The 24,009-nt window shown below is 46.3% G+C and overlaps 1 protein-coding gene across 1 annotated transcript in view; it reads right to left on the bottom strand.

The window, feature by feature from the left end:
* The window catches only part of LOC128768101 (prospero homeobox protein 1-like), a 28,893-nt gene extending 6,091 nt beyond the window's left edge, over positions 1-22,802 (bottom strand). Inside the window, exons 1-4 of the mRNA XM_053880704.1 lie at positions 21,558-22,802; positions 17,501-19,549; positions 14,117-14,224; positions 7,334-7,528 (exon numbers count right to left, since the gene is read on the bottom strand). Of these exons, the coding sequence (XP_053736679.1) occupies positions 7,334-7,528; positions 14,117-14,224; positions 17,501-19,483 (2,286 nt within the window). The 5' untranslated portion in view covers positions 19,484-19,549; positions 21,558-22,802. The remainder of the gene's footprint in view (positions 1-7,333; positions 7,529-14,116; positions 14,225-17,500; positions 19,550-21,557) is intronic.
* Between the last annotated feature and the right edge of the window lie 1,207 nt (positions 22,803-24,009).

Raw genomic sequence — 24,009 nt, 5'->3', positions numbered from 1 at the left:
CTGAGCGTGTGGGTCTCGGCAAAAGCCTGAGAAATCTCCCCTCTCCGGGTGACTAAGGGTTGGCTGTTTGTTTGGCCAGCGTGTTTTCTCCCCCTTGCTTTTGGGAACTGTCAGGAGATGTATTGCACCTTCTATTTGCACAGCGCTGGCCAAACAAGACAAGACCCTGGAAGATAAGACTGTGCATGTGTGTGTGTCTGTCACCGTGCAGCCTTGAAGGATGAAACACAGGGACGGCATATGCTCCGCCAGGTTAATTCCTAATCCCGACTCGGCCTGGGAATACCAACTCTTCCCATGATTTTCTGTCTGCTCACTGTACAGGAGCTCGACATTTTCCAAGCAGAACCTCGCACACGCGGCCCATTGCTTCACATATCTGCCCCGATCGATGATCTACAAAGGCCTTGATAAACGCTCGGCCCACACTGTCACTTTTGGCAAACACAACCCATGCCCCCTTTCTTCCCACCACCGGTGCCCCCAAACCCATGATAAGAACTCGAATGCGTTGAATAAAACGGCGAGAAATTCTTTGTGTGACAACTGCAGGAGGGGAGAAAAGTTTCTGGCACCTACGAGCTAATGTCAACACTATTAAATAATATTTTTATCCATATTTTTTTGCTTCAGTTTTGAACCCATTCTCTGTTATTTGTTGACTTTGATACCGACCACGTTGAAAAGTAACATAGCATTTCTAGTAAACAACAAACAAACAATATGTTGCTTGTATTTGTGAAACGCAAAACAAAATTTTTCAAATTGTGCCAAAGAGCGTAGTTTAACATTAACAGAAATTGTTCATGATGCAGTGATTGTCCTCAACCATTATCATCTAAGTTAGCTTTAATATACAGTAAAAACGAATAAAAACGCTGTTAATAACAGGAGTTTCAAGGCTCTTGGATGCTCTCTTGTATTTCATTTTGATGAGTTTATGAGCTCTATTTCTGGAAAGGCTGGTGTTGAGCTGCTGGGACAGGAATTGAACCTTAAAGCTGAGTAAACACACACCACCCCTCTCCCCGCTGATATCCTTGGAGCCCTGAGGAATGACTGTGCGCGTCACATGGGCTCTTCTCAAGGTGGACCTGGGCTTGGGAGTCAAGGACAGGACAGGGCCAAAGACGATGATGAAGTTGCCCTCCTGTCCCATTTTTCTTCCCCCTGCCTTCACTCCTTCCGAGCTCTTCATATCAGGCCAATGGTGGTGTGGAGGAAATTCTCTGTTCAAAACAACTGGTTTAAAGGAACTGGTGTGACGAGTCAAACACAAGAACCGGGGGCCAAACCTGAGCCGCCAAGTCATTTAACGTGGTCCACAAGAGTTAGTTGGTCGAAACATGATGAAAGCAGATGGATATTTACGCTTCAAGGGGAAGAGAAACTACAGAGGTGCTCAAATGTGCACCTAATAATTCAAGTCTTTGTATTTCATCTTCTCATTATCTGCTGAAAAGCATCATGATAAAAGTGTGACGGCTCTTTGTAGAACACACATCATAAACTAGACACACACACAGGCTCCCTGTATGAACAGGTGTATGAAGCGCACAGGACACGGAGCGGGACCGCCCGGCCCCTTATTTAGAGACTGAAATATTCATCGCCTGAGCTCAGGCTGAGCGAAAGCAATCATAACAGGGGGGGTCATGAAGTCGTGTAATGGAAGGGCCCCTGGAGGTCAGGAAGTCATCGCAGCTCGGGGAGATGGAGGGAGCAGAGGCGAGGGGGAAAGAAAAGAGCGAGGGAGTCTGGAAGATAGGAGCAGGACATCTGGAGAGGAGGAGAACAGAGGGGAGGGAGGGAGAGGAAGAATAGAGGGGCGAGTGGAAGGAGGGTGTGGGCAGGCAGGCAAACAATAAAAGGGATGGGGAACAAGTGATGCAATGAAGGAGAGTGTGATGGATGGAGGGAGAACGTAAGGAAGGGCGAGTGAGGAAATAAGACGTAAAGAGTTGAGAAAGTAGGGGGTTACTGTGACACATCTGATGCACGCCCTGGTCATTTTGGCATGGGTCCCTTCGCCGTGCTTCATTACTCACACACACAGAGAGGGACACCAAAACGGTCTAGAAATAATGACATAATCAGCAGCTGTGCCACAGAGCAGGCTGCCCCTCACAAGGTGACCAGGGACGGGGGGAGGAGGAGGGGAAGGAGCAGAGGAAGAAGGAAGGAGGAGGGGGGGCCGCGTGTGTGTGTGTGATCGCAGAAGCAAAGGTGAGCAGGGATTGTGTAGTGCTTTATGTTAAAGTGCAGCCCTCATTGCCCCCCCGGGTTCCACTCGCCCCGCTCAGTTCAGTGACTTATCTCATGTACATACGCACAAACGCACCACATGGTGAAGAAAGGACCTGTCAGGCTTCGTCACCAGGGGCTCCCCAATAGCCCCCGGCTAGTCACGGCGACGCAGATGATCCCGTCTTTTGTGGGGATCCCACTTTACAACGATGACTTTAACCATGAGTACGCCAATTATTACTATAAACTGTGGTACTTGGGAATGACTCTTTTTGGGTGCCTCATTGGCTTATTCTATAATGTGATGGAGGAACCTTGGACTTCAATCCAATGGCTAACTTCAGTACTACATGCCCAGTATTCCAAAGCCAGGAGTCAGACTATGCAAAGCAAAGACCGATAGATTTTGTTTCAGCTTAGAACTTTGCCCTTTGCTGCCGCCGATCGATCAGTAACCGAGCCCTTCACTGCAAACCTAATTCTTGCTGTGATTTTTGGAGCGAAATAACACGATTTAGGTCAACAACAAACAAAGTAGGAGCTCAGGAGCAAAGTGTTGTGAATAGTTGAATTCTGAAAGACTAAAGTAAGGTGAATAGAAATGGTTTTGTTACCACAAAAAAGTGTGAAGTTGGCTTCTGTGTAATTGGCAGGCGAGGTGGTGTTTGTTCCTGCTTTGATCTGCACACGCAAGACGTTTATGGATTTATAAAAAGCATAATAAAAACATGCTCACTTTAAGCTGCTTCCTCTTTGTGTATCATTTCATTTTTTTCACGTTTTACAGTCACACCGCTGCTTGAATGCAAACAGGGTTTCCTTTGCTGTGCAGCTGTAATGTGATCAATGTAAGTTTAGAGAAGTGATGAGTGACACACACCTACTGGCAAGTGTGGTATTTTTGGCAGCTGTGAACTTAAATCTATACCACCAGCTTTGGTGTCTTCAATCGCACTTCAAAGTCAGACCCTGGGGTGGGTTGCCCAACGCGCCGCTCCTCAATGTGCGTCTACATTTGCCTCTCTTGCATCTGGCACAATGGCCTCGACCTCATAACCCCAAACTCTCTGAGGTCGAACCCCGGTCAAAGACACGCCCACTCAGGCGCACATAAACAAACCTACGTAGCGAGAGGGAGTGAAGGAGGCTGGGAGGAGAAGTGAGATATTAGGGTGGAGAACAAATGGAGCCCCGAGAGAGAAGTAAAGAGGGGGGAATGAGGGAGAGAGAAAGGGGGAAGGAGAGGTGAATCACACAATGCTATGGGGCATGGCAGTTGGACAGACAGCATCTGCTCTCAGCACTCGGTGGCTCCGGTAATGGATGGAGAGTTACGAGGAAAGTCAGAGCGCAAGAGGAGAAGGAAGGTTTAAACCAGGTGAAAGAGGAAGTAGCCAGGTGAATGTATATCTGCTGGCCATATTTCTCACAGTAGAAAAGAGGAGGATGGTCAAGAAGGTGGCGCTGAATTGGTTTCACCGCTGAAGTGTTCACTTAGAGAGGAAACTTGGCGAAATCTGAGTTTCCCAGAGCTTTTTATCATCCCTCCATCACGCTCTCAAACCCATTACCAGGTCACACACATTCCTGTCTTATGAAAGATGATGTGTACTGTCATTGGGGGGTTGAAACACAGACGGGTGGTGGGGGGCGCGAGGGGAGGGGGAGTCAAAAGAAAAGGACACTTTCAGGGAAAAATTTTCACTTGAGTCCTCACATGAAAGGCATGCCGGCTCAAAGTCAAGGCTTTTGGGAGGCCGCGTGCGTTTGGGAGGACTTTGATGGCCACGGACGGAGCGAACGAGAAGCGAAGAAGAAAGAGGGGAAAAGAGGGAATCAGGAGGGCTGCTGAGAAAAGAGGAAAGTAGAGCCGGGGTCTAGGTAATTAACGGCAAGCTCTTTAATTACCGCTGGTGTTCATTGTGCCAGAAGGAATGTGACAATTATGCCATTAAAACTTCCTAATGGGAGGAAAATAAAGGAGGGCGCAACAGAAGACATGCAAAAGAGGAGGATGAAAGAATGAAAGGAGAGAGGCAACAGAAGGAAAAGAGAACGAGGAGAGGGAGCGAGGGAGGAGGGATATGAAAGGAAAAGAGGAAACAATCGCGACAAAAGAGGAGCTGGGAGGGAGATGGGGAGCGTATTAGGCCAGCACAGTGACAGAGCAGATTAGCATCAAACAAGAAAGGCCACAGACGTGTGTGTGTGTCTATGTGAGTGTGTGTGAGAAACAGAGGACATATTCATTCCAAAGACGCCACCAAGGTGGATGGAACTTTGATGATGCAGAATCTGGCAAAGGGAAACGCTGTGTGTTTGTGTGTGCTGAATCTGCGTAGGCTCCTGTTTCAAGTGTTGGTGCAGGCAGGTAGAGGAGGAAGACGAGGAGGAGGAGGAGGAGGAGGAGGAGGAGGTGGAGGAGAAAGGGGAGATATCCACAGAAAAGGGCCTGAGGGGCATCCTGATACACACATCCAGTGCCTTTCCATCTTCACGTTTCCTCTCTGACTCACACACACACACACACACACACACACACACACACAACATGTGCACATGTACTTCACACACAGGTCCCACACAAACATCAAACAGGAAAAAACACACAACCCACACATGGTCTCTCACACCTCCCCACACACTCTCTGTCTTCACCAAGGCGGTTGGTTTGTCAGGGGGTTAAAATTTGCATGGCTGAGCAAATTTTCCTTGTGTTGAACTCTAATCAGCTCCTGTATCTCTCAGACACCTGCCCGGCCAGAAAAAAAGCCCTAATATGCAAAACACCCCTGGCTCCCTCGGCCTCACTTGTTCCCCTGCAGCAGCTCCTCGACCAACAGAAGACTTATTCACCTGCCCTGTCTCACTCCGCTCCTCTCTGTCTGTCTTCTTGCAAATGCTCCCATTTAAGTATGCAAATAGGCTGTTCTCCCTTAAGCTGGTTTCAACAGCAGCTTCCTGGTGCCAGGCGAAGAATGATAGTCTTGTCTGAGGTGTGACGGCGCATTTAGGCCCGAGAATGAAGAGGTCTGTCAGGGGGTGAAGAAGACCTGCGAGGCAGTTACGCCATGTTTGTTGGGTGCTGTGGCCAAACTTTTAATTGCTTTCCTTCGCCTCTCCCAGGGTGTCTGAAGAAATGTTTATTACCAGTTAATACAGATTTAGTTGTGGTCTTGCCAACTTGGAGGAGGAATTCTGTGCTTCTAATGGCCACTTGGCTGGGTCTTCACCTGCCGACCCCGAACACTGTAATCTGGCAGTTAGGGGCGACCTTGTTGGAGCTGGTGAGGCAGATCCAAAGTCCATTCAAGGGTTTGGCAACACGGTGAGATATTGACAGCCACCAAAAGGGAGTGTGCTGGGTGCCCGTGGAGGCGAGAAAGACGAGCCAACATCGCGCCCTCTATACTGTATTTACTCAGATGTGAGTCTTCTATAAGCACAACATCTTTCATTTCATGAGCTTTCAAAAATGAGGCAAAATATATGTATGATATTCCAACTTCTGGGAAGGACAGCAACGCATCAGCACCTAACAGATTAATTTAAAATAATCATTTAAATAAATAAAATAAAAGTTTTATTTCATGAATGCAATGTCTTCAATACTACTGGGATTGTTTTTTTTCTAATTTTATTCAATAAAGAGCAACTCACCCTGCACATTTAAGTGGCGTGGCATGAGCCATGGTCTCAACTGGACACGTTCCCGCTCATTTTGAAGTGATTTAACTGCGATATAATAAGGTCCATGAAGCCTAAACTGATCACCCTGTACCACATTAAATGTTCCCAAGTGTAACCTCAAGTGAGTCGAGTACTAGCTAACTCATACGTGCCTTACATAATGTGTCTCATCATTCCATATTGTCTGCCTTGTCTTTGTCTCGGCAACATAAAAGACAAGCCCAGTTAACAGGCAGGTTCCCCTCTGAACCATTTCAGTACAAGCAACAGAATGAATGCTAGAAAACCAAAGTTTCAGATTCTTGGTTTGACTCTGCTCCAGTCAGACGTGGCCTCGTGCTGTTCCTGCACCTGCATCTTCAGGTAACACTACCTTTTCTAAGAGTGTCAAATGACACCATTCGCAGTGATGAGCGCGAAGCAAAAAGAGCAGGGAAACGCTCGCAGGGATGAGTCTTCGCGCCTCGCTGTGAGCGACGGAGTTTATTGAGACCTCATATAGACAAGTGCTTCTGCCTGCCAGGGTCTTTCAAAAGCCTCCCTGAAGAGATGGATGTGGGGAAGTGTGTATATGTGTGTGATTTGGGTGCAAGGAGAAGAGCCCCAGTGGACAAATAACAGAAAGAGACGAGAGGCGTAAACAGGGAGAAAAGAGAGTGAAGCACTTTAAATGTGAGCACTGCAAAACTCCCACTGCTCGCAAGGGCACTTCTCCCCTACACGTCATCTCTCTTCTCTCCTTCTTTCTCCCCTGTCCATTCTCCCTCAGTCCTTTCCCTCACCCTCCCGTCAATGCTTTTGTCTCTGAGCTCTCACCCTCTACCCCCTATCTATCCATCTCCCTCTTCCCCCCTTCCTCTTGCTAAAACAGTAGGACGCTTAACCTTGATAACAGTGAGATTTTTCCCCCCTCAAAGTGACACACACACACGCACACACACACACACACACACAGTGAAGAAGTGCTTTGCCAGCATGCGAGGCTGGTCCAAGGGACGGCTGTACCCTTCGAGGTGAACGGGACACTGGGAAATGCAGCAACAACAAAACACCCGCACACATATATACGCGCTCACACAGACCCGATCACTCTAGGACCTTCTTAGCACCAGCCTTTTCAAGGTCTATTGTCAGCTGACATTGAGGGAGCACTGGCCAACCTGACACACACACACACACACACACTGAGCAGGCTGTGAACGTGGCAAAAAAAAGAGGAAGCCACTGCACAATATAGCAAACTCAGAGGGAAGTAAACCTTCACCAACTGCCCAGACACAATCAAATGATAGGAAACTACAGGAGATGATGGAAGTCAATTCTTCCCCATTTCAAGCGCGTTTGTCACGTTTTCTTGCTGTAAGAACTTCCAGGAGACGCTGGCTCAGATGTTTACCTCAAAGTCGTTGGCTTTGTTGTAGTGCATGTTGAGCGCGCGGAAGAGCTCGCAGTCGCGGCTGACGCTCAGCTCCTCCACTCCCGTCACGCCGTCGTTGATGGCCTGCCGGGCGAACTTCTCCATTTGAATGTAGTAGAACTCTCTGAAGTTGCTGAACCACTTGATCAACTGGGAGGTGATGCAGCGGTTGAACTGGAAGGAGACAAGTGAAAAAAAAAAACAGTTGTCAATGCTTTAGCGAAAAAGCTTGTCAGAAGAAAATGAGTCAAATTTTAAGAGGTTTCCTTCTTCAGCTTGATCATGCTAACTGACAATAGAAAATCAAAAAGCACATTGCCTCAACAAAAACTATATTTACTGAATGATCAATAACCTCCACTTTTCTAATAAGAAACAGACTGCAAAGTTTGTTTGTATTACTTCTTGTAAGTGAAGAATTAAAAGACTGCGGCTAAAGCTACTGTACATTTTCAGACACTCAGACACTTAAAATTTGACACAATTTCAAACATCATGAAAAACCTTTTTAGTTTTCAAAAGGTGCGGCTGCATTGTGCAGACACAGACAAATACAAATGTTTTCTGTTTATAGTTTATAAGAAAACTCTTAAGAGCTTCTATATATCTGTTCACAAGATTGTCGGTATCAAAGTTAACAAATAACACAGGATGCGTTGGATAATGAACAAAAAAATGTTCAATATATAGCATTCCTGCCATAAGCGCACAGTAGAATGCATGCGCCAGTGAGTGGTATAAGTTTGTCAACAGCTTTGTTCATGATTCTCTGCATTGCTCTCCAGTAACTTTGAACCAACCATTCCATCGTCTACCTAAACTGACTTAGATTTGGCCCATGGGCCTTGAGTTTGATTTCGTCCAAGTTGGACAGCAAAATAACTCTGTGTACTATATGCTGTACATACGCTCATATATCCCAACTCACTAACAGGCTAGCAACAACTCAAGCCGATTTGTTTTACACAAAAAAAAATCTGTCGTTCCACAGGAGGGAACAGTTTTCACAGCGCTTAAGTGAGAGAAGACATTTTTTTGGGAGCGAAAGGACGAGAGATTAGGAAGTGACAGAAGATAATAGAGACATTAAGTAAGACAGAGGGCGAGGAGGGGAGAGCAGTGTGTGTGGGAGCGACTGTGAGGCTGTGTGTAGTTCATCTACCCCGCTGGGAGCAGACATCGCAGTATCATAACCCGAAGAGTGGAGGGAGAAGTGGAGGAAGATGATTCGAGGAGGATGAGGAGGAGGGGGGGGGTTCCAGGACCACAAACACATAATTGACCAGAAAAACGATTAAGTCATCATCTGAAGCGCCCCGGCCCGCAGGGGGCTCCAACATGTACTTAACCCCGTTCACCAATTACACCCCGATTCTCCTCCCCTCTCTACACCTCCCGGACTGGAAGAAAAGAAATGGAGGGAGATAGAAAGAAGGCGAAGATAAGAAGAAAGCTGTGACTATCTGATCTGTGCCGCTCGGTTGGACTCAATGGGGCCAAGTAAACCTATTAGGAGCCTCAGCTGGTCCTGGCTCTTTTTCCGCCGGGTCTCAGCAGTGAAAACACACTGTCTAAACACAGAGACCCCTGATAAGGACCGCGGGGGATCTGGACTGAGGCTCGGCCCACGACCCGCTCTGAGCTCAACCAATTTTAATATTTAATTTTCTTGTAAAAGCTTCACCGATCCTGGCACTGACATCCTTTTTGGGTGCCAAATGAACACTAGTTTTTAAGATTTTTCACTGTCATTCCACTGGCACTCATTCTAGAATACATCTCACGGCTCACTTCGGCTTCCAGCCTCTGTCTTGCTTCCATTGGAAACGTTTCCCCTCTGGTGCCATAAATTGGATGTTTTGCTAATCGTTCTGACTTGCTGCATCTTTCATCCACTCTGACATGTTTAATAATCCATAGCCGCCATGCGCTGTTTGTAACATCACTCACTTCCTGTTCAGCAACAAGATAGAGGCATCACACTGACAGATCTGAACTGGCTGATATATATATATATATATATATATATATATATATATATATATATATATATATATATATATATATATATATATAGCTGATGGATATTATAATCCATCCAAGTATTTTATATGTATATACCTATATATACATTCTTTACATGGAATATTTAGAAGAAAAGCCTCTGATTTATAAAACCATTTTTAACCTTTGACCTATAAAAAGTTAGTTTTGCACCTTTATATTTTCCAAAGCCACATATCAACAACGTGTTATCAACCAAGACACCGCCTCAGAAATCACACACAGATGGAAACGCACTCGCTGGTCGCCACTTCTGCCGCTCCCTCTGCTCTTTTTGTGGTGCACGAAGAATGGGGGACAAAAACGCTACTAAATGCTGAGCGGACTGCCCGCTGGGGAGGTAGAGTGGTTTTGACATGGAGATTAAGCTGTGACTATTGTTTGTGGAAACACACACACACACACACACACACACACACACGAACATGTACACACGCGCTCTGCGGCCCGGACGGCAGGAAAACACGCCACATGAAAGGACGAAACTTCACACCGAGAAGTCAGAAATGATCAACTTTCATGATGCGTTTTCAGAGTTAAACAGGAGAAGGTTTGGGGATTGTTTCAAGAGCTGGTTTAAAGTGGGCATCTATGCAGAAATAAGCTGTAGGTGGGGGGGGGAGTTTGCAGGTCAGCCGTGTCAGACAATGGCGTTTAGCTGTGGGTGGGGGCAGGTGGCCGGAACGTGAGTGTCAGCAAGCTGGGGTCGTGACATGATAGAATCAAACAAACAAACTACTGACTCTTACAAATAACATTCGCTGCGCAGAGCCATTCTTAAACACACACTGCGAGCTCCACAGGTGGGAAGAACAAAAACTCTTGACTGAAGCAGTGATAACATTCGTGGGCTCTCGCCACAAACTTGAATTGGAATAGAGGAAGTAGTCTGGAGTGAGGTGATGTTAATTCACTTCCTCATCAATACGTGACAGGCATAGTGGTGAAACTACACAGTTGCCTGACTTTTACTGTTCTGCTCCGACTATAGTTTTTGAAGAAAAGTCCGATTTTTGGCCACAAATGACAAGAACCAAGCCGAAATGTCTGGCTGGAGTCAAGAAGTCTAACTAGAGGACATGAGGATGGTGAAGAATTAGACCAAACCATGGCTTAAAAAAACATAATATTTCAGCTCAGACAAAGAGAATACCTGAGCCTGAATCCCCTCGTGTGTTTCCCAAGTGCTTCCTGATGTGAAAGTTGAGCCGGTAGTTGCCATCACTCACTCAGGAGACCTTTGGTGTCAGCGCAGTCAGGTGACGGACACATCCATCACTTTAGACAAGGATCATTTTTATTAAACTGACAGCTCCGGAGGAGATCTATTGTCTCCGCCGAAGACTGAGGTTTTGACTCAGGGCATGAATTTATACAACAAACCCATTGTATCCTCATAAATTTCCTCCAACGTGGCCACTGACTTAAATTTGGCGAGCGGGCAGCAAGCAGTCTTGGTTCATTAAGTTGCTGGTGGGGGATCGAGACCCCCTTATAGCGGCTAAGGACCAGGGTGTTGTGGGTAAAAGAGGGGAATGGCTTGAAAGGAGCACATCACTGCAGCTCCTTAATCAGGCTTGGCAGGGGTCAGCACCACAGACATGAGATGCAGGGAGGAAAGTGTGTGTGCGGAGGGCTGAGAAGCAGATGATAGAGACACAACGCCAGTGTGTTTCTCACACTCACACTCAAGAGCCTGTGAAAGGTCAGCGCTTAGTGCTAACAGGACCAGATAAAACGTGACACACGCACATGTGTGTGTCTTGGTTTTGTCCACAATAGGAGAACACTCAAGCATCTCGGGTGGAACTGTAGTCGCCGCCTGCCAAACGCCAGTCGAGTCACGGGTGCAAGGTTGGCATGTTTGAAATCTTGACACGACTATCAGTCACTCAGCAATAGGTTTTATAAAATGCTAACAAGCTCTGGTGGTTTTGAAGTGTCATTTTTATTGCAAAGTTAACTGTATTTTTTCAAAAATATTCACAATAAATAAGGTATTAAAAAACACACAAGACATCCTCAAGCTAGAGACAGTTGGGAGAATGGGAGGATAAAGTCGTGTATTTAGGTCAGTAAATGCCTTGGACATTATTATGCATTTTAAAAGCTAGTTTTGATCCATTAAGCTTTTATTGTGTGTTGAGCCAGAATAAAGTTGTTATTCTCTCCTGTGTTTGTCCTCTTGAAGTTGTCTAGGTCCAACTTTTAGACAAAAATAAGTTTCAACTTTATCAATGAATACAACACGTTTCTATAAAATTAGCTGCTAAATTGTACCAATATTTTGACAGATAAATATTGACAGTATAAAACACAGCACATCAGCGGAAACATTGTGTCTCCCCCAGGTTTGTAATTCAAGCACTTTAATGCAAAGTGTCTGCTGGCAACTTTATCTCTGAGGGTCAACAATAGCGCGCAGATGACCTCAGAGTCCGGCGCTACATCCAGAACAAGCTGAGGGGAGAGCCGAAATGCACAGAAGCCCGTGCGGGCCTCCTCTTTCTCACTTTCCTCCCTGTCTGTCTTTCTCTCTCTCTCTCGTAAGCCCCTTCATAGTCACCGGGGCTTTCTGACGTTTCCTGTTTTTGCAGGGGTGAATTGTGGGAGATAATCTCCGGCTGCCTATTGGCTGACTACACACAAAAAAAAGCAGCCCTGGAAAGCAGGCTTTTGTCACTGCGGCGACTCAAATCCAGCCGCTGGCTTTTCTTTTCTTTTTTTTTTTTTTTTTTTTTTTCCAGCCCCGGCCCCACATAGTATGCCACACCATCAGCGAAAAACATAAATAAAAGAGAAGGAATGACATATAGAAGTGAGCGAGCCCTCTGTTTCTCGACAGCTCGGCCGGGTTGTAAAGGAAACAGGACAAAATCAAGGAGCGCAAATCGAGACAGTGACTTTAAATGACTCATCGCTCCATTAATCCGCGATAATAAAAGCAACACAATGGCGGCTTCGATAATGAGACGTCTTGAGGGCAGCGGTGAAGAGATCATGGTGTCATAACCGATCTGTCAAAACAAATCACAGCTCCCCACAGTCAAAGCAGAAGTCAGAGGCGTCTTGAAAGGAGCTCATTGAGGAAACAGTGAAAGCGTCCCACTTCCACGAAGGCAACCCACTTCCCACATTCATTAGATTCTTGACAATTAGGGGAGACCTGATTAGCCTCCAAGTCTGAGGAGGACGGGTCACGGCGGCTGAATCTCATTAGACGGTCCCATTCCCATACATGTCTGACAACTCGGACCTTAAGTCTATTGTCTGGCAGCCAAAACAAAAACAAATCTATGTGACTGTTAATCCCCTTAACTATCTTGACCTTGTTTAAGTATCTGATGAGGCCATATGTGAAGAGGCCACGTTGTTTAGGGGGAATTAGCAGAGCCGGGGGTCAGACTTCATCACGCAAAGAAAAAGTGCATGGAGTACAGGAGCGAAAACCCATCTGCAGGTGCCACTTTGCCAACATACGCCCTCTTTCCATCCAGTGATGAGAGGAAGTCATGTGACCCGTGAGTCATGTTGGGTGGCAGCGGCATCCAAGAGCGAGCAGCTGAGAGAAAAGGGAACCTTTATCTTCTGATTTGAATAAGATGGCCTGGATCTGTCACAGTGTTTTCCCCTCCGTATGGTCCGAGAGCACACAAACACACGAGAACCAACACGGCCATTGTGTCGTTTTTTTTTGTTGCCGCATACATATTGTGCTTTGTTTTCCCAATTATTAAACTCCCATTTGTGCCAACGCTCGTTCTCGTACCCGAAACGGCTTCTTTCTCCTCCCCCCATCCGTCTGTGTTAACATCCACCCTTACACCTGCTCCGTCAACCACTCTTCTGTCTCCAGGCTGCTCGCTAGTCCTCCATTACTCACGCAACTCTTTTTCTTTGGAATACTCATCTGCTCTCTAGCCTCACCACGAAAACACATTCTCTTCCTCTTTTACATGAAACCGCCTCTGACGGGCAGAATTGCAAACCTGAAAGCAGTAGCAAAACTTGTCGCAAGGAAACAGGTGACTGTATTAAGTTTTAGGTTTAAAGTTGGACGAGCTAAAGCAGGTTTTAAAAATCTATTATCCAACTGAGATTCTGCAACTATAATATTATATTTTCAGCAGTGTAGGTTTATTGGTCAGCAGCATTGCCCTAAAACATTTCAGGATTGGTTAGAACTGGGTAAACATCGAAGAGACGCAACTGTGGAGCTGGTTCAAACTGGTTGAAATGAGGCCAGAACTTAGAAAAAACAGATCGTCTTGACTTTATAAAACACATCTTATAAGATAATCCCTGAACTAAATCAACTTTCAAGAGACTGTGGAGACAACTTTCAAGCACAGAGTTTGATCCCAGGTGGGGAGCTTTGTTTTAGCATGGAGGTACGCGCTGTCTCAGTGTCTTCGTAGGTACAATTGAAACCACTGGAGTGGAAATTCACCCATTACCCATCTGAAAATTCCTAAGATTTGAATGAAATTTGAATTTTTGAATGCAAATTTGGCTTATGAATATTATACTAACAAATTTATGATAGTGTAAGACACCAAGGTCTAGAATAGGGTTTGTTCAGCACTTTTTATTTCTGACTTTTGAAACTGAGTATTTACAAATGTGATTAAAAAAATCCCTGTTTTTTTGCACTGGCTGTGTCCAAGTGTCGTGCAGTGTGAAACGTAAAGGCCTCACCTTGACATCAGAGAAGTACATCTTGAGCATGTTGGAGCTGGGGTAGCGGGTGTAGAAAAACATGAGCTTGGCTTTCTTCAGGTGATTTGGGGAAAGACCCTCCTGTATCTGAAGGTCGCTGCTGTTAAGGAAAGTTTGGAAGCATCCCTGCACATCACAGACAAACAAAATCAACGTTGTGTTTATTTACGCCGCTGGTGCGCAATTCAAGCGTCACGTCTGAGCTGAGATTTGTCAAAGACAGTGAACCGACGCGCAAACCATTTGCTTGCAATTAGCATCGTCAGCGTCAGGTGTGACAGACTCACGGTACATGAAACGCTGCCCGACGCTTTTACATAAGGAGACTCATTTCACAGTCAAAGCGAGCAGACGCCTTTTTGCCTACCCCCGGAGTTTACCTCCACTCGAGACGGGGAGTGAAGAAAACAAGACATTTGCATATCTCAAACAAAGATAGCAGTTAATGCCAGTGATGGGAGAGAAGGCGTAATGGCTTGGCATCCACACGTGCCAAGGCTGGAGACGACTGTGCGGTGTTGGTAAGGAGATCAGGTCCAGGAGATCATCACGAGCGAGAAGCCCTCTCTAGTCTGTCAGCGGCCTCGTATTCCTAATGGATCGCTTGAATGTAACACCCGAGAGGATGGAAAGGAGCTGTTGGGGCACCTTGAGGGAAAGCATAGTTCCAACCTTCAATTACACCCCCCCACCCCTCCCCTCTCTCTGCTCCTCCCCCTTTAGCTCAGCTTCTCTGCCAAACCCTTGGAGGAGCAATAGAAGGAGGAGGAGAAGGAGAAGAGGGTATCTAATACTTTGGACTCAGCCAGCAACGAGGAGGGGACTAAAACACATCTGCGCCACCGAACAGCCCGAGCCATTTCCATGGTGAATTAACGGCCGTATAATGCATCAGATAATATCAATCTGGTGGGTCAGAGATGCAGCGGGGAATTAGAAGCAGGGCGACAACAAAAGCGTTCGTTTTCATCAAGACAAGAATTGACATTAGACAGGCCCTTTGGTTTACAAGGAGCGGGTTCACACTGGAATGGAGGAAATCCATTGTGTGGCATCATTTATGATGGACGGGGGAGGCTGCGGCCGTTAAAATCAGTCAAGTGTCCAGATGTAGCAGTAACTATGGACGAAGGCATCAGCTGCTGGATTGGATTGCCCTTGGCCTCAGGGTTAGAAAGCAAAGCCAGCAAATGCTGAACCACGCTGGGCTGGCTCCTTAAAGACCCTGTCTACTTTGTCTGATTCAGTGAGAGAGGGCCAGTTAGTTGTATACACAGCAAGGGTCTTGTGGGGGAAACCCTGGCAGACTGGTGTTACTCTGACAGGCCCGGCCAAAAGAGCAGCACTCCGCTCTCCACACCGCACCATCTGCTCCGAGTGGAGGGGATACAATGGATCCACTGACAGAGGGAGGCAGAGAAAAACAGCTTTCCCCCACAAATGGCTTTTTTTCCCCCCCTCCTTTTGTGGTATTAGAACTTAAACTCCACACTTAGAGATTGATAAATCTGTTTGCCCAATCGGGCCACTTCGCCACTTAAGATTATTTCTAAACAAAGAGCTTTTACTACCGAAGCCATCAAAAGAATATCACCTCCCTTCGGTTGACGATTAGGAAGCGTCGCATTTCCTGATGAGGCATTCTCATCTGCACTTGCCTCACAGCTTGCAAATGTGATTGTGATTGGACTTAGGGGTGGCGTACCGAGGCTATTATTTTGTCATGATGGCTCGCTCGCACCAGCTGGCCCGACGCGCGTCTGCCACATCTGACAAGACATCATCATTCTCACAACACTTCCCCAAAGCCCAAAGTCATGAGAGGGAAAAATAGCTGGTCGCGTTCCTAGTTCCAGGTGTAAGGACAAGACTATTTGGAGTCAGTCTGGGAACAAATGAAGGAAAGCGACCGCGGCCATCTGCTCGGCAACAATGCTCAACACAGGTGAACTTGAACACACCTCGCGAAAATGTCTGACAAGCTGCTTCTAATCTTCGCGCTTTAATGGGAATGTGCATTGAGCTTAACAAAGTTTTAGTCGCCCAACTTATTAATAGATCATTTCAGACATCACCCTTATAAGACAGCATCTGTTCCAGCTCCAGAATGCTTTAACGCCGTAATAAAAGCCGCGGCTTCTGGCATATATGTGGTGATAGTTTGATTGTTTTCTGGTTCGGTGTCTCTCCCTTTCTCTTTTCTCTTTTCATCCCACCATCGGGAGCCGGCAGAAGCAAAGGATTATGGATCTCTGGAAAGCATTCACCCTTGGGTCAGAAGACAAGACAAGGCGAGGTAATGAAAGATAAACAGCTCACTGCAAACACCTGTTAACGTCCTCTTCAAAGAAAAGACAGGGAGGAGGAGGAGAGGGGGTATTGGTGGAAGAGAAAACAAAAAAAAAGAAGTATTTGGCTGCCAAGCAACAGCCAAAGGGCCCCCCGGGCTGTTGACAGATCTTTATGAAATGAAAAAAAAAAAGAGAAAAGAAACGACAATGATTGTGGGCTTTTTACAACAGGGATAGATGATAAGAGGAACACTAGAGAAAACACAACCAATCATAAATACACATCTTTACGGAGTCCTCAGGCGAACCTTTTGTGACACACTCATCCGAAACACACACACACACACACACACACACACAGGCTCACTCAGGTGAGTGCAACAGCAGCAGCAAGACATTATCCTAATGGTTAAATAAAGAGCAGCTTCAGGTGTAAAAGTCACTTTCTCGCCTCTGTAATGAATGTTAACAACCGCAGACAAACTTTCATACGGGTGATGGAATACTTGTCGGACTCTACAGAAAACAGAGACGGGACCGAATGCATCAGTTTGAGAGCTATTAGTCGCGAGACCCCGGGGGATTTAATTTGAGCCTCCCATAGGGGACGGCTTCTTTATCTGCAGGGCACCACTAGGGCACACTGGGGTTAAACTATAAGGGAGGCTATATAACACTATTGTGTGCCAAGTTTTTTGGACGCTATCTACCTCCACCTTCTTTGAGGGCATTTTTTATAAACGGAACTGGGGCAGAAAATGTCATGGGGACCTAATCTGTCTGAGTAAGTGATATGTGACAAGAGCTTTTAAAGCACTTGGGTTTGAAGATGAGAGTTGGTGAGAATGAGAGGTACAAAAATAAACGCAACAATACAAAGGAAAGGAGCACGGCAGTGGGAGGGAAAGTGATTCATCAACTATTTCACAGAGTCTTCTGCTCGTCTTAAAAAGAATTTGTTTCAAGCTCCGCACCTGTAACACATAACTATGTGACATGCGTAAACTTTCTGGTTTCTAAATAAGTTTTTAAAGTTGAAACAAGTTCACCATGCAAACGATTTGAAGGATACATTGCTGCCTGAGTAGGGGGAGATGTCAGCCATGTCGTGGAGGTCACTGCACTCAGACTTGATAAGGGACAGCGAGAGCCCCTCCGCCGTGCTGCCGGGGTGTGTTGGAGAGCAAGAGCGATGGTGGTGCCCCATGTGGTGTCCCGGAGCCATCTTGGTTCTCAGACTTGTGGTCTCCCGGGAAAGGTCCATGGAGTCAGGTGAGGAACGATCTTTGCCAGTGTAGGCAGTGGGTGCACCCAGGGGGCTCTGGAAAGGGTAACCTATAAGAGGCAGGGGAAAGGGATGTCTAAAGGATGGTGGGCTGAAACGCATCGAGGCTGAGAGGGAGGATGGATGGAGAGAGGGGTGGTGGTGTCCACCGTGGGCTCCCACTGCTGAGGACTGATGATGGTGCTCAGTGGGGGTCTTCCTCACAACTAAAGGCAGTGCTTCGGTTTGGTCAGTGGCAGCGCCTGGAATGCCAGGCATGCTAGCAAAGGAGTCCAGCGGATTGGGAATTATGACGTCACCGAAACACTGCAGCCTCTGGTTGGCGGTGTGGAAGTTTGGGCTGTCCACATTGACAGTGGCGGGAAACCTTTCAGGGGGCAAGGAAAGAGTGGGGAAGGCCTGCTGAGGTGTGGGGCGCGGAGGCTTGGCAAACACTTTGACTACTGTGTCCACAACCTGGTTCATAGCAGAGTTCAGCTCCTGCTTCAGTGTTTCTGCCAGCTGTTTACCTTCAGCATGCATGGAGGATCCTGGACCTCCTGGTCCCTTGCTTCGGCTAAGCCCCTCTCTTCTTGGCTTCTCTCCGTTGCCCAGCAGAGCCTGCTCTTGAAGCAAGGCTCGTGCTCTGTCCAGGAAGTGACCTGGGTCCAGATCAGACATCTCGTTGTCAGAGCGCATGTCATCCCCTCCACGATTATCCTCCCCATCCGACCGGGCCGGACTGTCTTCCGACATGTTTCCTATATCGTTGTGGAGATCATTATGGAGGTCGTTGTGTTCCGAGTCGTCGGTTGAGTCATAGATCTGGAAGAACTTCTCCTGAAGTTGCCGCAGTTGCTTCTGCATGTCTTCCAGCTGCAGCTTCAGTTGTCGCCGCTCTTCCTGCTTCTGTTCCTTTCTCTGACACACCAGCTGGGTGAAGCTCTGCTGCTGCTGCTGCGGCAGGCGCTGCTTACGCTTGTTCTCCCGGCTGTTGCTGCTGCCAACCTCGCCTCCTCGTGGGCTGCTGGGACCCTGCTGCTGAGACTGAGGAGGTGGGCAGTCCAGGTCCAACTCTCGCTCACCATCCATCTCGTGGTCGCGCTCGTGTCGGGACGCTGCAGGTACTACCACACTGGGTGAATGGCTCATACCTCGGATTATATTTTCTACGCGGGCTCGCTTGGCACGCAGGTGCTCATCATTCAGACGCTCTATTTCAAAGGACCCCAGTCCCGGCGGGCGGCCGAACGGGGACAGGCATTCTTGCGGGGTGCTGTCTTGGGAGGAGTTACTGCATGCATCTTCTTGGGGCGCATCTGAGCTTGCATTAGAGAGGCCTGAGCCCGGGAAACCACTGTCTCCCCTCTCACTCCTGTCACCCCTCTCTCCCCTCTCAGGTCCTCCGCCATTTTTAGCCATGTTATTCTTAAGAAGCTGCGAGATAATGGTCGTGCCGGGGAAGGGCATCATGGCGTCCTCGTACGAGTTGGCCCTCTTCAGAAGCTTTCGGAGTACATTGGAATCGCTGTCACTCGCTGATACTACGCCAGGGCCACCATGTGGCTGCACCACAGAGCACTCCATGGAGTCGGTGTCTGATCCGTGATGAGAGTGTGAGCTCAGAGAGTTCATGGCACTAAAAATGGCTGCTTTGGCGCGAGCAATGTGATCCGTTGTTGCAGTTACTGTGGAGGAGGTTATGCTGCCCACGGTTCGCTTAACGCCGATGTCCACACGTCTTCGCTTGGTCTGTCTGTTCAGAAGGGAATCGCTGTCATGGTCCGGCATCACGGGCTACTGCTATTGGGCCATATCCGACAGAGTCAGCCCTTCAGGATCAAAGCCTGTGGTCACCTGCAGCGGGGAGAAGAAACACAAACCTCACCAAAAAGACACAAAAATTGTTCATTAAGTCCATATAAAACTGCTGCTTTAGCTCAAATTAAATTTTATTTTTTTCAAACTTAACAAGCAGCAGCTTTGGAAAATGGGTGAGAGTCAGAACTAGGCTTTCTCTCAACATTCCAGGGCAAAGTCCTACATTTCATCCCGACCCCTGTTACACGCTGCGCGACACTGAACCAGTTCCCACGGAACACAAAGCTGCATAAAATTATGATAATTATTTGTCCTCATTTCCATATTGGTGTGGGCAAACCTAAGACCAGTCAACACACAAATTAAAGAAACGCGGGCGAAGATCACGCCAAAGAGAAAAAAAAAAGACTCACTTAAAGTTGATCAACTCAAAATCCAGTCTGTGGATCAACTCTGGTCTGATGTTTTAATTTGCACAAGTCCAATGTTTGAAGCATGAGATTGATTTGATCAATACGGCAATCATATCTTGAGCGATAGGCGGAATGACACATAAAAGACACACAAAATAGGCCAATTGATTTCTGTGCCAGCGTGAGTTCACTCCTATGATTTTTTTTTTTGTTTGCCTTTTCATCTGGCAAGGGCAGTTAATTCTGCTCAAATGAACGGGTCACACGGGTCAACTCGGGCAAGGAGAAACCTATAGCAGGCTGACAAAAACCTAAACGCCCCTGAAAGGAGAGCGTTTTGTCACTGCAGACCAACAATACTGTGTAAGCAGCTGTGGCGGTCGGAGGCGTGTGTTCATGTCGAAATGAAAATCTATGTTTGTCATAAAAGCTTGGAGTTATCTGACTAATTCCGTGCTCAGACATGAACACCCACATAAAGCAAATTCATATTTAAATATCTTAAATTTACACCCATTATACTGAAGCATTTTTTGATGGAAAGAACATTTTTTAACATGTTAAAATTAAAGCATATTTATCTTTTTATCATCACAGTTTATTTATAGGAAAAATCATAAGAATATAATATGTTTATGAAATCACATTTGAACTTTTTATTGTAATATAATATTGATTCAACTCCAGGAACCGCAGAACTACATTTGATAAATACACTCAAGTAGGATTATTTTTAAGGTGAATTATCAATTAGATATTTATCACGGCTCCAATTTTCTCAACTTTTATTGTTGGTTTACAACAGTTTTTTTTTTCTGATAAAGTAGACTTCTTTTACATCCCGAATTACACAAAAGAAAGTTCATGATATATTAGTTTCATGAGTGTGTTTTACAGGCGAGACAAAGAAACACATGAAATAAAACCAAGCAGGCAACGAGCTCAGCACAATAAGTGACAAGAGGCAGAGCTGTGAAACGTCTGGCGCGTTACAGAGGGATCGACAGTGGAAACTACACCCTTATTAATAGCAAGAAACATCTCCGTGACATCCTCGACAAGCTCACTGTCAACACAGCATCGGGTCTACCAAGCCTCCAAATTTGATTCTCCACATGAGCAGACTTTATCATCTTGTTCTGAGCTCTCGCCTAAATTTGAGCGATCTTTACAACGACATTGAAATAGAGTCGCCACCTGTCTTCGGCGGTGCACCTGTCTACTGCTGCGCATGCGCCCCGTCTCTGCCATTTAACAATTTATACTCGGACGACACGACCCACAAAAACACGCACAAAAGTCCATAAAAATCGTTCTTCAAGTTGAGTTTTGTGGAGTTGCGTGACTTTTTTTTGCGAAGACTGAACCAAAGTCTCCATATTCACTTTAAATACATATGTCAGGGTAGTAAACGCACGCAACTTCGCTGTTACGGACGTGAATCACATTGACTTGAAGATGAAAGTTTAAACGATGTAAGACGAGGAAGGTTGGGGTAGAAGTCCTGCCAGAAACAGGACCCGCACGAGACAGCGGGAGATCCTCGCTGCCAAATAATGAGCGGCTTGTTTGTTATTATCATTATTATTGCTATTCGGTTTGTTATGATGGAGAAAGATACGGTTACTCACCGCGCAGATGAAGAGGAGGGCGACCTGAGCTCCGAGGGCAAAATACAAAGTGGAAAACTCAAAGAAAGATCTGGAACAAAGTGGATCTAAATGAAGAAAAAGAAAAACGTAGAAGATGAACCGGCGCGTCTCCCTCTATCCTCAGCTGGAACTACAAGAGCGAGCGACATAGAGCGAGTGCGGGAGAGAGAGCGAGAGAGAGGGAGTGCGTCTCCGAGCTTTGGATGTAGAGGACTGATGCTCCAGCTCCTCCGCCACTAAGATTCACTTTAAGACGCGGCTGAAGGAAACAGGAAGACGCGCGCGTCACCAGCGCGGTGATGTAACCGCAGCTGCCGTCCAATAAGAAGCGCCCGCCGGACTCCGAGCTGGACTGGACCCACAGACCGGGACTCCAGAGAGAGAGAGAGGGAGAGAGAGAGAGAGGGAGGGAGGGAGAGAAAGAGAGAGCGAGAGAGGTGACGGACAAAAGGAAACAGCACTTTTACTAATCGGTTTCTTCCCCTGTTACGGCGCCCGTGATGAGTAAGAATCGTTACGCACTTTGGCACAATCATACGTTAAATATGACGGAGAATTGTGAACTATGTTTCATGAATGACAGTTCAACTTGATTGATTTAGTGACGCGTTTATGAAGACCATCATAATTAATAGTTTACAGTGATCCGCATTCTCTCTCTGGAGACCTGTTCCATCTGCTCAGTCTGGATTTTGAACTCCAGATATTTCACGCGGGTTTCACCGCTTTACTCAGAATACGCAACTGAAATGATTAAAATCGAATGGTTTCGGCAGCATGAATGCATTTATTGTTGGAATTTAAAAAATACAAGTCGGTCTCTAACTTCAAAAAATGTTTGTAATTGTTGCGCTCAATGCTAGAAATGGATTCTGTTTTTCAATATTTGACAGGTTTTTAAAGAAAGTGTCGCTCCTTCCCAAGTCTCAGCGCCGACATAAATATCGATGTAAAGTTTGTGACACAGCTTCACGCGTTTTTGTTGGGAACAATCTTCCATCAAACATGAAAACCATCCGGATCCACGGATGAAGTAAATCTAATATTAGAAACACGTCCGAGGATGGCTCAATCAGAATACATCTATTTAGAAGAATTAATATAAGACCAGCTTCGAATATTCGAATGACTGCTGCGGTTAGAATGTTCGATAAAATCCACGTTCAAAATGAAGACAGCATTTATCAGCGCGTCTTTTGTAGAAGAAACTTCACCGCAGATATTTGATCCTTTTCACTGGAAACCTGTTCTAGGTGCTGCTGGTCTGATCTTTACTTTGATAATGTTACACAGAATTATACTGCTTTTAAAAGTAATATTTAATATATTTAATTATTCAATTAAATCGATTATTCTAGCTAACAGACTACGATGCTTATATTATTATTTATAACTCGTGTTAAATCCCTGGTTTTATTGCAAATAACATTATTATTTTAGCTACAAATGAAAATAATTTCCAGGATTAAACTAACGGATTTTCATGATCAGATGAGATCTTCAGCCCGCCACCTCCTCCCCCCCCTCCTCTCGCATTCATCTGTTGCAGGTATAATTATCCTCTTTTTTTTTTTATAAATCGCTTGCGCAAACAGGATTCCAAAGTACTTAACTCCAAATCTTATTTTCCATATTCCCCCCTCAATGCAGGTGCCAGAAAGGAAAAGGCGCGTCTCTTTTCCATGTCGCAAGCGAAGGGTTTTTTGGGACGAGCGTAATGCAACCCAATGTCTTTTCCAAAAAAGCAGGTGCCCCCCCTGCCGCCCTCCTCCTCTCCGTGTGTCCGCCCCCCCTCTGTGCTCTATGACCGGCCTGCGTCTGATCGTGGCCTCGGATCCCCCGGTGCCGCCGCTGCGCGCTCAGGCTGGAAAAACAGGGCCTGGACATTCAAAGACACCGTGTTTGGAAACGGAAGACTCGGAAATGTGGCGCGTTAGCACCAGTTGCTCTTATCTCGGTCCGGTCCAGGTGGATCAAGCCTCGAATCTATTTCAAACAGGAGGGGAACACCTCGATGCCCAAGACTGATAATGCGCACTGATGGCTGAATTTAGTGACACATTTATGAGAGGATGATGAGGGGAAGTGAGGAGAGTATTTCTCCCTGAGGTGTCGTATAACCATACATTTATCACAATGAAGAGATAAAGGGCAGTTTTGGTGCGCTGCATTGGACCGGGGCCAGACTTTAACCCTTTTCTCTTCACATTTTCACCAACAGTTCCCCCGTCCCTCTGACTCACTTCAGTCGCTGATGTTTCTAAAATCCACAGCGCAGTGATCGCGATGCAGTCAAGACAATAATAATTCATAGCAACAATTGGCGCCAAGTTAATCGATTTAACAATAAAAAAAGCGTCCCGTTAATTCAGCACTGCTTCACTTTTTTTAACGCAGCAATTCGCAAAATTCATGGAAATAACTTGTAGCA

The sequence above is a fragment of the Synchiropus splendidus genome, chromosome 12 (genome assembly GCF_027744825.2).
Source record: "Synchiropus splendidus isolate RoL2022-P1 chromosome 12, RoL_Sspl_1.0, whole genome shotgun sequence".
Lineage (NCBI taxonomy): Eukaryota > Metazoa > Chordata > Actinopteri > Syngnathiformes > Callionymidae > Synchiropus > Synchiropus splendidus.
The sequence above is the reverse complement of the archived record's forward strand: the minus strand, read 5'-3'. Positions and strand labels throughout refer to the sequence as shown.